Source organism: Taudactylus pleione, unplaced genomic scaffold (genome assembly GCF_031769625.1).
Source record: "Taudactylus pleione unplaced genomic scaffold, aTauple2 ptg000169l, whole genome shotgun sequence".
Taxonomy (NCBI): Eukaryota; Metazoa; Chordata; class Amphibia; order Anura; family Myobatrachidae; genus Taudactylus; species Taudactylus pleione.
In genome coordinates, this window is record NW_028284571.1 from 3,366,365 (window position 1) to 3,384,534 (window position 18,170).

The 18,170-nt window shown below is 48.9% G+C and overlaps 1 protein-coding gene across 3 annotated transcripts in view; it reads left to right on the forward strand.

Moving 5' to 3' along the window:
- The first annotated feature begins 302 nt into the window (after nucleotides 1-302).
- FIP1L1 (factor interacting with PAPOLA and CPSF1) overlaps nucleotides 303-18,170 on the forward strand; it is a 103,039-nt gene continuing 85,171 nt past the window's right edge. For 2 of the 3 annotated variants that reach the window (XM_088475269.1, XM_088475268.1), the window contains exons 1-7: nucleotides 429-680; nucleotides 2,154-2,202; nucleotides 2,927-2,984; nucleotides 3,483-3,583; nucleotides 3,670-3,734; nucleotides 5,752-5,856; nucleotides 6,441-6,571. In XM_088475269.1, the coding sequence (XP_088331395.1) occupies nucleotides 479-680; nucleotides 2,154-2,202; nucleotides 2,927-2,984; nucleotides 3,483-3,583; nucleotides 3,670-3,734; nucleotides 5,752-5,856; nucleotides 6,441-6,571 (711 nt within the window). In that variant the 5' untranslated portion in view covers nucleotides 429-478. Of the gene's footprint in view, nucleotides 402-428; nucleotides 681-2,153; nucleotides 2,203-2,926; nucleotides 2,985-3,482; nucleotides 3,584-3,669; nucleotides 3,735-5,751; nucleotides 5,857-6,440; nucleotides 6,572-18,170 lie in introns of those variants that run through there. The other variant, XM_088475270.1, reaches the window with a different exon arrangement.

Genomic DNA, 18,170 nt, shown 5'->3' on the forward strand with positions numbered 1-18,170 from the left:
TCTTCGTACTAATATTCGTTTTCATGTAATCTTTGGTGGTACTTAAAGGTAGAGAGCATGGTCAAATCTCAACCAAAATAAAAAAAATATATAATTGAACAACTTCATGGATGGGCACAATTTCATAAATGAAAAAATAGGAGTGAATGAGTGAGAGCTAATAGACACTGCTGGCAATATGTCACTTATTACTCTGACTCATAAGTCTCTAGCAGCAGTGCACGCTGGGATTTGTAGTTTCACCACAGCTGGGGAAAGCTGCTCGCTGCCCGCTCTTGTGTCGCTGCTGAAAAGCAATAAAGCTACCAGAGAAGGGCAGGCGGTGACCATAGCTAACATGGCCACCGCCACATCCGAAGCACTGTCACGTGACCGCCACAGCGGCTTCCGATTGCATGCAGGTAGCCCCGGATACCGGCCGCTCAGGGGCTGGAGACCTCTCGCGATAACATGATCCTTCCCTCCTTCTCCAGGAAAGATGTCCGCCGGCGGGGAGCTGCTGGAGAGAATGGTGGTGACAGCGGAGAGCAGCGCTAGCAATGATACCGACGCCGCCGCCGCCGCTACCACTCCTGCTCCCTCCTCAACCACATCTCCTCCAGCCCCGGCGGCAGTAGCCCCCACCACGGTGACCGCGGGCGGAGGAGGCGGGGATGAGGAGGAGGAATGGCTGTATGGGGGTACGAGCGTGCTTCTGTGTGTCTCATGTCTCCATAACATAACCCGGCCGGCCAGGATCAGGGGGGCACTCCGCATTCCTTACACGTGGGGACTGACGGGGCAGTATATTGGGCCTATATACATCTTCCATTTATTTATTAGGGGGGAGGGTCCTAGAGCCTTCACTGTGTCCCACCAGGGGAAAGGGTCTTCCTAGCTATGTACCACCAGGGGAAAAGGCCCTCACTAGTATCCTAAATGTTTCTTCCCTAGTGTCGTAGTCAATGCCACCCGGCATTACTGCATAGGAAGAGGCTGCGCTTGGAGGTGAGATCATCTCCAAGCATCGGCTGGCGTTAGTGCCCGGTCAGGTCGCCAGTCTGAAAGGGGTCGCACCTGGGCGCGTAAACAAAATACCAGGTGCGACCCAGCATACAGATGTGAAAGGGGTGTAACATAAAACATTAGGAGTACCCCACGTAGGAATCCCTTGCTGTAGATTTAGCTTTAGCTAATTACAGAAGAAATTATCCTGAGTACTTGGTTTACGACTATAAAACTGGTTAAGCCTAATAATCCATGCTTGTGCACGGATGATATAAAAAACACTGACTGAAGTAATGTTTAAGTCATCTCTGCTTAAGCATGGATATCTATAAAACCTAGACTGTTAAGCTGGGTACACACCTTACAGATATATCTGCAGATGGTTGTTCATACACACTGAACGACCATCTTGTCTTCTGGCCGTGGGTCCCGCTGGCCAGGGGGCGTATCGCGGCCTCCGCTGCAAGTGTACGGAAGGTCGGTAGACCGCCTGTACACACAGCACAATGCCCCAATATATCTGCAGACACGTGGTTCACGGACACATCGCTGGTACACACTGGCCGACGCACACGAGATATAATGGCCGATCAATTGATCTGCCAGTATGTACGCAGCATAGGGAAACCTAGAGTACCAAGTTTGAGAACCACTGGCTTAGGTAATACGGACTGTATCTTCCTAATCCTAACTGCCTTTCGGAGTTGTTTTCATTGGACAGAGGCATAGCTCCCTCTGTGTTGACTTACCTACGTCATTCTAGCTTACTGTTTGTGTAATTGAGAATGTAAGGTTTGGCTATAAACACAGGATATGAAACTTTTATCAAAATAAGTTACAAACAGGTGTTTCATTAAATTTTTGCAGTCTTATTAATGAAACGACTGGTAATATTCATACCTTTGACTCATCTATACATTATTTTTACTTCCGATAAAAGAAATCCATCTGGGAAAGATCTTTATGTCCTTGTAAACTAGTTAATTCCCCTTTTTAATAAGTTAGCCAAGCTCATACAGTACAGTGTAACTGAAGAGAAGCCTTACATTTTCAATGGCTCCCTTTCATTATTTCTCTGTACATCAGAAGAATGTATTATGTAGCTTTATTGTCACTGGGTTGCAAAATAATTGCCATTAATTTACAATTTTCTTGTGTTTCTTTAGAGGAAAATGAAGCTGCTGGGCCAGAAGATGATGAAGAGGATATAACAAGGTCTGCATTGGAAAACAGACTATGGGCCTGATTCAGAGCAGGACGCAATTAGCGCTCGCTCGTCCAGAAAATAAGGGTGGCTATTCAAATGAACTGTTCGCTCTTTGCGTTCTGTTCACGCCTCTAGGTCCGAACGAGCGAACAAAACTTGCGGTCATTTTTTGGAAAAATACGCCCCCTGGCCGCTCGCATCCTACGTCATGTCTGCTATTTATTAGATTAATCGAGTACATCGACCAGCGTATGAACTGCTCGCTATTCTTGTGGTTGGTTTTTGCTACCACAATCTCGCGAGCAGTTCTGGCTATAAAATAACCCAGTGAAGTGGTCAATGACGCTACTGTTTTAATTATGCACACCCATAAAACGCCCGTTTTGACCTTTAAGCACGCCTGCGTTCGGATCTCCACTCCCCGTTTTCAAGCACCTTCCCCCGTTACCATCCACATACGCATCTTTCTGTCACTCAAATTATCAGGCATTCGCTATTTTGCGAGCACATGAATTTCGACCGCACTGACTGGTTCGCGCATGCGTATAACGATCCGTACGCATGCGCAGTTGGGCAAACATCGCTTGGAGCGAACGAGCGGCCGCTTACGAGCGGTTCTGAATCAGGCCCTATATGTACATTGGGGATCACATACTACAAGCCTTAATTTCTTTGGAATATCTAATTTTACATGATTTTTAGTTATCATTTTCTTATCCATTTATTCCATAGCTCTCATCCTTTAACAGTCGTTGAAGCCGAGACTACTGAGAATGGGATTATAAAAACGGTAATTTTCCACCTTCTACCTTAAATCCAAAGAATAACCATTAATATAATGTTCATTGCAGATTAGAGTGTGTGACTTGTATAGCCAAACAAATGTAAAAAGTGATAGGGTTCTACGTATATTATTTTGGACAGGTTTTTGTATTGGTGTGACCAGTCTAAATGTATGCATTTTAATAACTGTAACTATAGTTCAAATCTAAAAAGTGATCCTTTATAAATTCATATATAGTTTGTACATTTACTTTATAGTTTTTGTTTCATTTAATCACCCATGAGTGTTTGTTCTTAATCTGCTAATTGTGAATATATTATTTTATGTGTATATAATGTGTTTTTTTTATTTGGTGGTTGTGAGCAAACACCTTTTTAAATAGGGAAGTGTTGCGCCTGAAAACTACATGCAAGGAGCTTAAAGCTTAGCAATGCCATTTAATGCAAAGACAGTTTATTCCAATTGGTATTGTTCCATATGTTTATTTTGAATGCCTGTGTTAAGTTGACAGCGACTGAGGATGACAGTGAAAGTGACAGTGATGATGATGAAGATGATGTCCATGTTACTATTGGAGACATTAAAACAGGAGCTCCTCAGTTTGGGTATGTTGCTCTTCTTATAAAACATTACATGAGTTAAATTCTTATTTTATGAGTTAAATTACTTACAATGTTTACTTATATTTTAGGAGCTATGGTACAGCCCCAGTTAACCTGAACATTAAAACTGGTGGCAGGATTTATGGCCCTGCTGGTAAGACACATGCAATGTGGTTATTGTTATATTTATAGAGAGAGGTTCGTGCATAGGATCCCATTCATTTCAGCCCATATGGCCTGGATGATTTTCACAATGTTTGAGTCTTTTACATTGGGAATAACTACTTCTCTGTAGTGTTAAGCTGCATACACACAAACACAACGATTTTGTTACCAACGACTTTATGAACGATTTTCTGTCAGATTTTTTTAAAGTGTAATGAACGATTTTTATGAACTACAACCGATTGTTGCATATTCCCTTAAAGGGGTCATCCACTACACGATTTTAGCAGGCAATTGAACTATAACGACGTCGTTATCGTTCAATCGTTTATAAATCGTGCAGTGTTTGGTCATTAACGATCAACGATGCGCTCTCTCGCTGGTCGTTTGATCGTCTCGTCAGTCGACAGTACATGCAGGTCAATTTCACTTGATCTATTAAAGATCGTTTGCAAATCGTTCAGACTGAAAGATAAAATTTCAAGGTAAAAAATCAAGGGAAAATCGTTTAGAGATTGGACAGGGAGTAGATCGTCTAGTGGATGTGTCCCTTTAATGAAAATAGTTCAGTTGACAAGTCTGACTGAACTACAAACGTGAACGCGCATGAACGATAATCGTTCATCGTTTGACTCAGAAAGCGAACGATTTTTTTCAAATGATTATCGTTAAACGATAATCGTTCAAAAGATCGTTGTGTGTGTATGCAGCTTTAATCTTAGTTTTTTTTTTTGGGGGGGGGGGGGGGGGGTTCCAGGACAAACAGTTCCTCCATTAATTAGAATAGCTATTAGTCAGATCTTTTGCACTAGTGATAGGTGTGGTGCAAATGCACACTGATTTCTTTGAGACAGAGTACGGCTTGGAGCAGTCCAATTACTTTTTTTTTTGGCGTGCATGAAGTTCTGTAGCAATTGCGGATGATTTGCCTTCAACTCTGTATCAACCACTGTATATGGTCTTAATTACAGGTAGCCCTTACTGAGTTGTTCTGCTTTATTTTATAAAGTTCTATTTTTAATAGAATGACAGTTATATCAAGCTAATGTTCAAGCATGCTGACACCTAATGTAAAGCCAGGGGCAGAGTACACTCCTTCCTCATTGGAGCCCTGCTAGCGATGATCCACTCTCGTGTCTCCCCCCCCCAACACCCAAGAAAGTTTGACTATCTCCCTTCCATCGTGTCAGTAGTTGAATGTGATGTAGGACACAACACCTCCCAGTTATTTCATTGTGGCCATTTTAAACAAAAACTTGATTATCAACTTCGTTCATAGGAAAATATAAAGTTGCATGACCTCCTATTTAGAGTAGTTGATTTAATATCTGGAGATCTCGCTATTACTGCGTCATCTAATGAATATTGAGGAGAGCGTTCTAGAACCGTGTAAGTGATAAGATATCCTCCAATAGTGACATTTTAAAATAGTCATCGCCCAGCAGCAGCTCTTCCATATCTAATGTAGACCTAACACTTGAGAAGCCGACAGAGGGCAGCCCAAGTTGGCAGGATGGTTCCCTTTTACAACTTGGTACTATTGATAATGACTTGGGCTGTAGGGTCATAGTTAAGATTTAACTTAAAATATATCGTTTTCTTAATATTGAAGTGCAAAAATTATAATTTTTATTTTATACATCAGTTGTTTGCTAGAATTTATACATATGTTAATGTATATTATTAAAGTACTAGGCTACAATAATATTAATAATAAAACAATCTTTACTCCCAATAATCACTTTATGCTTTGGAGATAAATGGGCATTTGTATTTAACCCCCATTGTGTTTTTATTTGACTTATTTTCTTTCTATTGGTGTTTTATGTGGATTTATAATTCTCCTATTCCAATAGATAGTTGTTTATCGTTTACTTAGCTGAATACTGCTACAAATGCATCCAATGATGACTTTCTACTGACACTGTTCATGTAACTGTAAATAAGGAATTTATTTGTTTCTAATGAAATAGAAATGTAACTTGTAACACTTTTTTTCCATGTAGGAAAAGTTAAAGGGGTAGATTTGGATGCCCCAGGCAATATTAATGGCGTTCCTTTGGTAGAAGTGGACTTGGATTCGTTTGAGGACAAGCCTTGGAGAAAACCAGGTAACACTGTTTCCTTCATTATAAATGCCACCATTGTATAGCTAGAAACTATCCTTTGGGAGCATGTTTGACAAATGTCTCCTGTGTTGCACATGACGAATAGGATGCAGCATGCGTTCAAACCTCAGAATGTTTTCAGTTGTTTGACCGCTCACCGCATATGCATCAAGGGGCTTGGATGCGTTGGGCAACGCCATCTTTAGGTGGCATTGCCGAATAGAAGCCTATGGGCTTCTATTCCGACTCACTCTGGGAGGGATCCAATCGGATAACTCGCGGCACACTTATCCTTCTAAGCATAGGCCCGGATAACTCTCTATTGCAAAAAACTTAGAGATTTTATTCATACATACTGGCGTTATTTACGCCGGCATGTATGTGATAAGTGGCGGGATGCTTGATGCATCTCCCAGAGGTCTTTTTCTGTGACTTTAAGATGTATCACTGACTTTTGAAACCTATGACTGTTATAACCAAATCCTAGGAATCCTGAGTTTAGTTGCCCTTCACCTTCATTGAATTTTTAATTGGAAAAAATATATATATTTTATGTTAATTTTGTTTGTTTGTTTCGCAACCTGTAGGTGCTGATCTCTCTGACTATTTCAACTATGGTTTTAATGAAGATACGTGGAAAGCGTACTGTGAGAAGCAGAAGAGATTAAGGATGGGCCTAGAAGCCCTGCCGGTCTCTTCTACAACCAATAAAATTACGGTACAGTAAAAAAAAAAATCTATGTTTTTGCTTTTTGGCTAATGCAAGAACGAATGAACTGTAAAAAATGACCATGAGCAATTATAAGTGCACATTTATCCAGCCACTGCAGCATGTTTTTGTGGTTACTGTACGTTGTAGAGCATGAATGTACTACTTTGCGTATGCACACTTAAATGCATTTTATACCATCTGAAACCCATTTAGCCTTCTCCGTTATCAATGCAGTAAATCAGGGGTGGCCAACCAGTCAGAGGCAAAGAGCCAAAAAAATGTAGTCAAGGTAAAGGGCCAATATCAGGCCTGTGTGCAAACAATGGGGCGTGGCCTAGCTGTCCCAAGGCCACGCCCCATTTTTGTGCTCACACCTTTGGTATGAATACGTTGGGGTCGACCACAGCACATTGAAAATACACCATTTACATAATCTTCCCAATATAATTTTTTCACTGTGGAAGTGAAAGCAAGCCAGAGCAATATAGAAAACATTGAAAAAGCCACGTTCACATAAAATACACAGAAACAAGCCAGATCCACATAAAATACATTTGAAAAACCACATCCACAAAAAATACATATTGAAATCCAGAACCACATAAAATACATTGAGAAAGCCAGATCCACATAATACATTTTAAAAATGAAATCTACATAAAATACACTGAAAAAGCCACAGCTGCATAAAATGTTTTAAAAACCACATCCACATAAAATACATTTTGAAATCCAGAACCACGTAAAATACATTGAAAAAGCAAGATTCACATAATAAACAATTCAGCTCCTCCATGTGTCACACCAGCCCCCCCCCCCCCACCCCCCTTCCTCCTACCCAGAGTTCTCAACAGCCCCACTTTGCCCCCATAAGCATGAAAGCAGGCATCATGCTCCCAGCTCTCAGGCTGCCCCCCCACTGGGTCTCAGGGAGAAGTTCCCCTTATGCAATGCCCCCAGTAGCTGTGCCCATTATGCAATGCCCCCTGTAGCTGTGCCCTTTATGCAATGCCCCCTGTAGCTGTGCCCATTATGCAAAGCCCCCTTCTGCAATGCCCCCCGTAGTTGTGCCCCTTCTGCAATGCCCCCCGTAGTTGTGCCCCTTCTGCAATGCCCCCCGTAGTTGTGGCCCCTTCAGCAATGCCCCCAGTAGTTGTGGCCCCTTCAGCAATGCCCCCAGTAGTTGTGGCCCCCTTCAGCAATGCCCCCCCGTAGTTGTGGCCCCTTCAGCAATGCCCCCCCGTAGTTGTGGCCCCTTCAGCAATGCCCCCCCGTAGTTGTGGCCCCTTCAGCAATGCCCACCCGTAGTTGTGGCCCCTTCAGCAATGCCCACCCGTAGTTGTGGCCCCTTCAGCAATGCCCACTGTCTCTGGGGTAGTACCAGGACGTGCTGCATACGGCGCATATTGCGGTGCCCCATTAGCCTCACCGGCAGCTTCAGTAGTTCTAGGAGTATAAACCTGGCTCCCTGATTAGCGGGGTAGCCAGGCATAAACAAAGGCGGTGTTTGCTAGGCAGCAGCAGTCCGCGGGTGCCATTTAACAAGTTAAAACGGGCGCCATAGCGGGGAGCGGAGCCGAACGCTGAGAGTCTGCTCATTGCTCCCAGCTGCCCCGGCACTTCCTACAAGCAGCCAACGGCCATTACAATACTGCTGAGCTGAGACAGCCACCCCAGGATTCGTGAGTGATCAGTGGGGTTTAGGCTTTATAGGAGCACAGTGTAATATTACTTGCTGTGATTTATGCGTAGCACTTTTGGCACTGCTAACAGCGCTGTTTGGGCGGGTGTGGCTCTCCTCCCTATCTGCCCTTATCTCCTATCTCTCTATATAGCTGTCTCTACTCTAACAGTGTCCACTACTCTGTCTTGTTTGTATGTCAGTGTTGTGTACCATGGCTGGAAGGGGATATGAAGCTTCACAGAAGACTTTTCTACTTCAGGGTCCATAGGGTATCCACAGGATACCTTGGGGTATAGGTGTGACGTCAGTCATCGGGCACCAAAGAGTTAAGCTTTCAGCCTCCCAGGATGCACTAGGTCCCCCTCCTATACCCCGCCCCCGAGCCAAGGCACCTCAGTTTAGTTTGGTGCCCGGCCGGAGTCGGGTGCACCTGTCGGAGTGGGGGCTAGAAGAGCCCCTGAAGCTTTCTTCAGTGGAGCTGTGGCTGCACATCTGGATGTACAGCATGGGCAGTCAGTCCTGACATCCATGCTGTCTTCCCTACACCCCCGCCGGTACCAGAACGCCGGTACCGATCTGGGGATGCTGGTGAGCATCTGGGGTCACAGCTAGCGGTGATCCCAGATGTTCCGGACCATGGCCGGATTCAAGGGGGACAAAGGTAAGCAGCGGGGTCCCGCGGTGGGTCCCCGCTGATCACATGGTCCTGAGTCCCCAGGCAGGGGGCTCCCTGGGGACTGGCTGCAGCGTGGAGCCAGGCGACCAACCTGCGCTTCCACTACCCCCTGGGACAGCGGACCGCAGCAGAGCGGTAGCGCTGCGGCGTCCCAGGGGTTAAATGCATGCCAGGGGAGCGCGCCTTCCCTGTCTCACAGCCGGCGCCTCCCCCGCTGCACACAGCCCTCTCTGCTCTAGCTGACTGGTCCTGTGTCAGCGCTCCTCCCCCAGGCTAGCCTCCTCTCTGCTCCTCGGCGGCCATCTTCCTCTGAACGCATGGTGAACGCTGCTGGAAGTCTGGACGGAAGCATCGTGGTCTGGGTCCCCCCGCATACCTCTCCTCCAATTTGGGTCAGGTCTGTGTATGCTGCGCTGTGTCCTACCAGGCCCTGTGTCTGCGTAGTTGATTGATCAGCGCTGTTAGTGCAGGAATTTATATTTCTTTGCATTGTATGTGACTGTGCTAGCGCTGCTGCCTGTAACTTTTCTTCTAAACTGTCAGCTTTATTACTATCCCTGTTCTTTCTGCTAAGCCCTTGCGGTGCGGTGCTGCAGGGTGGTCTTTCGCTTATTTGATATATAATTGGTGAGAGGGGTCACATACTTGGTGCCATCATGTCTGAAAGTGATTTTCCTCTCCGGCTACAGTGTACTACGTGTAAAGTACCGTTAGCGGAGGGGGAGCGTAGCGCGGAGGGCCCCTGCCGGCAGTGTTTGTCTATGGCACGGCCTCTTACGGTTACAGCACCGGTACAGGAGCCGCCCTGGGCTTGTTTCGCTCAGGCGCTCACAACCTTAGTGGGCCAGTTAGCTCCGCAACCCGCGTTTACACCGATGGGTTTGTCCCAGCAGTCAGTGGTGTCGTCACCCATGCAGGGTTTCCCACGACAATTGGTGGTACCCCACAGTCTCCCTATTTCCCCGCTACCGGTTTCTCAGGAGCCGGCGTGGGTTAACTCCCTGACGAGTTCTGTACAGCACTTGTCGGATGTGTTGCAAGGGGAGTCTGTGATCCGGCCACATAAACGGCCGGTGGCGTCTGTCGGCTCCTTATGAGGATGACGAGGGGACGTCTGATAATGGGGAGATTCTGGATCCTTACGATCAGGAACCTCTCCATACTAAGGACGCTGACGCTAAGTCCAAGGTATATATTCCTGGACTTATTCGGGCAGTCCGCACAGCCTTGGTGATTGAGGACGAAGTTCCCTCAGCGGCTAAATCTAAGTACGCCTTTTTCAAAGATGTGAAGGGCGATGCCACAGTCTTTCCTCTTTCAGGTCAGTTAGTGGACCATTTAGAGGAGGCGTGGATACCAGCCGCAGAGGCGCCTGGCGGTGGCTTATCCGTTCGCGGATAATTATTTTGTAAAGTGGGAATCCCCTCCACAGGTGGATTCTCACGTGACCCGTCTTGTCCGTAGTGCCACATTGCCGATGCCATCCATGTCCTCCCTTAAGGATGCTACGGACCGCAAGGTGGAGATCTGCCTGAAGTCCGCTTATTCCCTTGCGGGGGGGCAGCACGACCGGCTATGGCCATTTGCTGGGTTGCCAGAGCGATGGAGCGCTGGGCGGATTCATTAGAGGCATCTTTTGATTCCGACTATCCGGCCGAACAGGCAGAGTTGATTGGTAATCTCCGTGATTCGGCCACTTATATCAACGAGGCGGCCTTAGACATTAGTACTCTGGTGTCTAGAATTTCTTCAGCAGCGGTGGCTGCTCGTCGCACCTTGTGGCTGCGATCCTGGAAGGCGGACGCAGATTCCAAAAGGGGTCTGGAGGCGTTGCCATTTACCGGAGAAGTTCTCTTCGGTCCGGATCTGGATAAGATTGTGGCCACGCTGGCGGCAGCCAAATCGGCTTGTCTCCCGTCGGCCGCTGCTCCTTCTGGTTCTGGACCATCGTCCTTTCGGTCATCTAGGGCCTCAGGGCAGGCCCAAACCACAGTCTTTTCCTCGACCGGCTGGCCCTAAGAAATCTGCCAAGCCCCGGAAGCAGGCATGGAGTATCAGACGTCCGGCTCCCAAGCCAGATGACAAGCCTGCGGCCTGACGGTCCGGGCCTCCCTTTGGGGGATCCCAAAGTGGGAGGCCGCCTGCTGCAGTTCGCCCAGTGTTGGTCGGTCACTACGACAGACACTTGGGTTCTGGAGGTGGTCTCCCACGGGTACGCCCTCTCCTTCCGGCACAGACCCCCGGCTCGATTCTTCACCATGGGTCTACCATCAGACCGGAACAAGGCTACGGAGCTGCGGAAGGTGTTGCACACTATGCTCCAGGCTGGAGTTATAGTGCCTGTTCCATTCTCCCAGAGGGGCCAGGGTTTCTATTCAAATCTTTTTTTGGTACAGAAACCCAATGGGTCGTATCGTCCGATTCTCAACCTCAACAGGTCTTTGCGGGTACCGAAGTTTCGGATGGAGACCCTACGGTCCATCATTCTGGCGTTGGAACCTGGGGACTACATGGTGTCATTGGACATACAGGACGCTTACCTGCATGTCCCTATTCTTTTGCGCCATCAACAGTTCCTCAGGTTTGCAATCCACAGCGACCACTTCCAGTTTCGGGCGTTACCTTTTGGCCTGGCGACAGCACCACGTGTGTTCACCAAGGTGATGGCGGTCATGGTAGCTTCTCTGCGGCTGCAGGGAGTCCGCATGTTACCGTACTTGGACGACCTTTTATTGGTGGCAGGATCTCCAGAGCTCCTTCTACGCCACTTGGGCCTGACCATTGCGCTACTGCAACGGCACGGCTGGCTAATCAACTGGCAGAAGTCCACTCTAATCCCGTCTCGGAGGATTCTGCACCTCGGAGCCTTATTGGACTCGGAACAGCAGAGGATCTTCGTGACGGAGGAAAAGATCTCTGCTTTACAGTCGAGGGTGCGCAGTTGTCTGCACAGCCGCCAGGTGTCTCTACACTCGGCGATGAGGTTACTGGGCTCCATAGTGTCGGTGTTCGACATGGTGGAATATGCCCAGTTTCACTCCAGACCTCTGCAGCACCTGATTCTGTCCAAGTGGAACGGGCTGCCGCAGTCTCTGAAGTCCCAGACAATTGTGCTCACCCCGGAGGTCCGCCTGTCCCTTGCCTGGTGGTTACAGACGACCCATCTCAGCGGGGGACGTCCGTTCTGGGTTCCAAATTGGGTCCTGTTGACAACGGACGCCAGTCTTCGGGGCTGGGGAGCAGTTTCGGGTCCACACTTGTTCCAGGGCAGGCTACCACTGTGGCCTACATAAACAAGCAAGGAGGAACCCGAAGTCGGGCGGCTCTCGTGGAGGTCTCTCGGATCCTGGTATGGGCGGAGCGCAATCTTCCGGCCATATCAGCGGTCTTCATCCCGGGAGTGCTAAATTGGGAGGCGGACTTTCTAAGTCGCCAGGACGTTCATCCGGGGGAATGGTCCCTGCACCCGGACGTTTTTCAACTGCTGGTGGACAGATGGGGTCTTCCAGAGATCGACCTCACGGCGTCCCGGCACAACAACAAGTTGCCGGTGTACGGGTCTCGCACAAGAGACGAAGGGGCGTCTCTGGTGGATGCTCTGTCCGTCCGGTGGACGTTCCGGTTCGCATACCTGTTCCCTCCGGTCTCCCTTCTTCCACGGGTAATCCGGAAATTCAAACAGGAAGGAGGGACGCTCCTGTTGATAGCTCCCGCGTGGCCCAGACGGCACTGGTTCTCAGACCTTCAGGGTCTGTCCGTGGACAGTCCTCTGCGGTTGCCGCTACGACCGGACCATCTGTCTCAGGGTCCTTGCCTTCACCTGGACCTGACTCGGCTGTCTTTGACGGCGTGGCTGTTGAGACGGCCATGCTGAGGTCCCGGGGGTTTTCCAGCTCTGTAGTGCGTACCATGTTGCGAGCTCGGAAACCGTCTTCCGCGAGGATATTCCATCGCGTGTGGCATACGTTCTTCCAGTGGTGTCGACCGAGAGGTTATGCACCGCGGGAGTTTCGTCTGTCTCGGATTCTCGCCTTCCTACAAGCGGGACTAGATCATGAGCTTCGCCTTGCTTCTTTGAAGGTACAGGTTTCGGCCCTGTCTGTCTGGTTTCACTGTAGGATTGCTACAATCCCGGATGTGCGCACCTTTATGCAAGGTGTTCTCCGCATTCAGCCGCCCTTTGTTCCACCTGTGGCGCCTTGGGATTTGGCTGTGGTCCTGAGGGCTCTCCAAGGACCGCCGTTTGAACCACCGGGCTCAGTGGATCTTAAATGGTTGACAGCTAAGACTGTTTTCCTTCTGGCTATTGCTTCGGCCAGACGTGTTTCTGATTTAGGGGCTCTTTCTTGTAGACCCCCTTTCTTGGTTTTTCATGGGAACAGGGCAGTGCTCCGCACTCGGCCCGAGTTTCTTCCCAAAGTTGTTTCCCAGTTTCATGTTAACGAGGAAATCGTTGTTCCGGCCTTTAACTCACCGGGTCTTTCCGTGGGTGAGGCCTCTTTGGATGTTGAGCGGGCCTTAAGGACTTATGTTGACCGCACTTCTTCGTTTAGGATGTCGGACGCTTTGTTTGTCCTCTATGGCTTCCGTAAAAAGGGTTGGCCTGCCTCAAAGCAAACGTTGGCAGCCTGGATCCGTATTGCTATTTCTGAAGCTTATCTTCATGAAGGCCTACCGGTTCCTCCTTCTCTGAAGGCACATTCCACTAGGTCTGTGGGTCCTTCGTGGGCAGCTCGTCGTGGTGCCTCTGCAAGGCTGCTACGTGGTCCTCTGTCCATACCTTCGTGAGGTATTACAGGTTTGACACCTTCGCCTCTCAGGATGCTTCCTTCGGGCGGCGGATTCTCCTTTCTGCACAGGAGCGTCCCCACCCTTAAAGGATACTGCTTTGGGACATCCCCAAGGTATCCTGTGGATACCCTATGGACCCTGAAGTAGAAAATATGAGATATGGTAAGAACTTACCCTTGTTATCTCTATTTCTACAAAGTCCATAGGGTTCCACAGGACTCCCGCCCTGTCGCACCTGTGCTGCAGATGGGCTTTTGGTCTGGTCACCAGTTTTTCCGTCTCCCTCTGGTGGGAATGTGATTCTTGTGTGTATCCAGATCTTTTTTTCTCTCTCTTCCTTCTCCTCCTCCGGCCTATGGCTTGGTAACTAACTGAGGTGCCTTGGCTCGGGGGCGGGGTATAGGAGGGGGACCTAGTGCATTCTGGGAGGCTGAAAGCTTAACTCTTTGGTGCCCGATGACTGACGTCACACCTATACCCCAAGGTATCCTGTGGAACCCTATGGACTTCGTAGAAATAGAGATAACAAGGGTAAGTTCTTACCATATCTCATATTTTTCTTACACAAAATGTGCAGAAAAATTTAGAGTCAATCCTTTAGCTCCCTGTTGTGTGACAATAGTGATTCAGAGCAGCAGGCTGAAGGATCACCCCAGACGCAGGAACCGCCGACTTGGGCGGCGCAGTTCACTTCTGTTATGTTAGTGGTCAGGGAATGGGTAAATTACCCCACATGGGGTAAAAATGAAATTCCTGGGGTTAATGGACGGACAGCCGGGCATGCATATGAAACATTCTATAATGTGCCGCAGGGAGGCTCTAAGCCGGACGCGCGCTATGTTACTACCAGCGGACACACGGCTCCTTCCCTGCAGCGGTGCGTTAGCCGGAGGCTGCAGTTCTCTTCTGAACTCTAGCTGCCGGCTCTCTCCATTCGCACTATGGGAGAGACGTCATAACGTCCCTCCCATAGTTCCGAGGAGCAGCCGAGCGGACAAAGTGGCGGCGGATGCAGGAGCGGGGATTAAGGTAAGTGTGGTTTTTTTTTGTTTGTTTTTTTTGTACAAGCAGCACTACAGGGACATTATATGGGGACACTACTATGATTTCCTTCCTTTCAAATCCAGGGGGTAACGTCGGCGTATCTAAGTATATTTGGGGTAAAAGGTAAAAAAGTTACCTGACCCCTGTTATGTCATACCTGTCTGCAGAACTGGAGGCCTCTCGTAAGGATATAGGTTTCCAGAACTCAGAAGTCTGCCCACACCCCCTGAACCGGCCCGGGCTCGGTCCCTAGCTAAGTCAGTGGAGCGGCTCACAAAAACCATGACCATGTCCCGCGCCCATTCTGCGGGGAGTTGACCACAGGTTTCCAAGAAGAGGCTGTTATCCTCAGTCCTACAGTCGGATGACTGAGGTTGAGGATATACCCCCTCTACAGGAGGATGAATTTCATGATTCTGGGGAGTAACGGCTCCTGGAGGATCTGGAACCTTTGTCCCAGGGGATAGAGGCATTGATTTTAGCAATCCGCCAGGTATTAAACGTGGAGGAAGCGGACCAGGGTTCTGCTCGGCCGTCTATCTTTAGTAAAAAGCAAAGACATGCCATCAGAGGAGCTGGATTCTATCCTGACTACTGCTTGGAAACACCTGGATAAAAAATTCCAAGTATCCTGTCGACTTTTGTCCTCCTACCCTTTCCCTACAGAAAGTAGGAAGCTATGTTAGACTCCACCTTCGGTAGATCCCTCAGTGTCTCGTCTGTCTACGGTTCTGACAGTACCAGGGGCCATTTCCCTAAGAGACTTTGGACAGGAAGTTGGATAACACCCTAAAGTCCATTTACACAGTAGCGGGCGTGATTCTTTGCCCTGCGCTGGTGGGCGCTGGGTCAATAAAGCGATTGAAGCCTGGGCTAAACAACTATCCGAAGGATTACGGACAGGACTCCCAGTTGAGTATCTTATTCCTTTAGAAGAACAGATTGAGGAGTCGACTGCTTATCTTGGGGAGGCGTAAAGAGGTATATAATCTCGCATCTAGGTCTTCCGCTCTAGCAGTATCGGCCCGCAGAGCTCTTTGGCTGCGACAGTGGCAGGCTGATGCAAAATCAAAGAGGGTGGTGGAAGCACTTCCATTCACCGTTGTCGTCCTTGACGGGCCCGAACTGGACAAGTGGATCTCCCAGGCTACGGGTGGTAAGTCTACTTCTCTCCCCTCAGCTGCTCCGGCTACTCGTAAGCCTTATTCAGGACCGTCCTTTCGTGCCCCAGGAAGATTTAGAGACCATTCCAGAGGAGGACCTACCATTTCTAGAGGTAATGGTAGAGCCGCAGCAACCTCTACACGCTAGGACAGTAAGCCCTCCACCAAACGCAGTGCATGATGGGTTTCTACTTCAGGGTCCATAGGGGGTCCACAAGGTTGACCTTGAGGTATAGGTTGGGAACCAAATCCGGGCACCACGCAGTTAAAGCTTTCAGCTCCCAGGATGCACTGGGTCCACTCTCCCTATAAACCCACCCCCAAGCCAGAGGCACCTCAGTTTAAGTTGGTGCCCGGCCGGAGTCGGGTCACAGTTATCGCAGAGGGTGCTGATTAGGAGCCCCTAAGCTTTATTTAATTTTTTTAAGGCAAAGTTTTTATTTTTCCTACTTTGGACTTTCTAGAGCGGCAGCGTCGGACCGTCCATGGGACGTCCTAGCTGCCGCTCCGTCACCCCGCCGGCGCTGAGACACCAGTACAGATCTGGGGATCTCAGCGGGACCCCAGAGTCTGTACTAGCCGGACTCTGCGGGCGCCCAGGACTGCTGTCGGATCCACGGGGAGAACAGGTAAGGTCGTGAATCACCGTTTGCGGTGATCCACGCATTGGAAATGCAGTCCTGTGCCTCCAGTCTCTGGGGACAGACCGGAGGCACCGGCAGTGGCGGCGGGCCCCCCATACCACGTGTGTCCACTAGACCACCAGGGACTTAAAGATCGGCGCGGGGAGCCGGCGTCCCGAACAGATTTGGACATCCAGACCCCCTGCTTCTAAACCGGAGGAGGACCCTTAAGCCTGACGCGTCACGTTTTTCATCTGGGGGATCCCAGAGTGTGATACCGGTTTTCTCAGTTCGCCCAGGCTGGTGTCAAGTCACCACAATTGCTTGGGTAAGAGTTGAAGTCTCTCACGGCTTTTCTTAAGACCAAACAAGGCTTTACAGGTCCAGAAAGCGATACGGTCCTTGCGATAAGCAGGGGTAATTATACCAGCCCCGCTATCTCAGCGAGGGACTGGTTATTTTGCTTTTTGGTGCAGAGGCCTTATGGTTCTCATTGGCCTATCCTCTATCAGAAATCCCTGAACCAATTCCTAAAGGTGCCTAGGTTCAGGAGGGTACCCCTACGTTCCATCATCCAAGCTATTGATCCTGGGGTCTTTATGGTGTTGCTGGTTATTCACGTGACTACAGGTACCTGTAGAGCCCTCTCTCTTCAGCGATAGCTCAGGGTTGCTGTGCCACAGCAACTCTTCCAGTTTCAGGTTCTGCCCTTTGGACTGTCCACAGCTCCACCGGGGTTTGTCAGATTTATGGCTTTTATGACGGTCCTCCTGTTCAGGGTATCTGACTGCTCCTGTATCCGGATGTCCTCCTGTTCTTTACAGAATCACCAAGAATCACAGAGTTCTTTGAAGCCATTTCTAGTTATCCATTACTTCCCTTCACTAGCAGGAAGGGTTAATCAACTGGGAAAAAAGTCCTCCTGAATTCCTCACAGGATATGGTTAGTCTGGGAGCCCTGTTGGATTCTCAGAATCTGAGTATCTTTTCTGATATCAGACAAGAACTCCACTCTTTTATCTACGGGTGTGCTGACTTCTCCACAGTTGATGAGTATCTATACGCTCTGTCATGTGGGTTCTGGAATCCAGGGTGTCTACCTTCAAAAGGGTGGTATATGCTCAGGTCCATTCCAGGCCTTTGCAAAGACTGACCCTTTCCAGATGGAATTCCATCGGATCATTGTTTAGAGATGTTCTCTCCGGAGATGTGTATGTCTCTATCTGGGTGGTTATGGCCATCTCATCTAGGTTAGTCCTTACTACAGACTCCAGTCTCTGAGGTGCTATGACCGGTCCGCACTCCTTTCGGGGCTGTTGGATGTCTGTCGCTTCCGCCCTGCCCATTAACTTGTTGGAACTTTGGGCTGACTTGGGTCGTCACTCTGGCCTAACACAGGCTTCTTGGTGAACCTCGAACGGTTCAGTCCAACAGTGTCGCGACGGTGGCTTACTTCTAGAAGACACTGGTCGTTGGGTGGCAGTGACGGGAGTGTCTCGCATTCTGACCTAGTCCGAGAGTTTTCTCTCGACCATCTCTGCTGCGTCCATAACGGGAGTTCTCCATTGGGAAGCAGACTTCCTCAGCCGTCATGACGTGCATTCCGGGGACTGGTCTCTTTTCC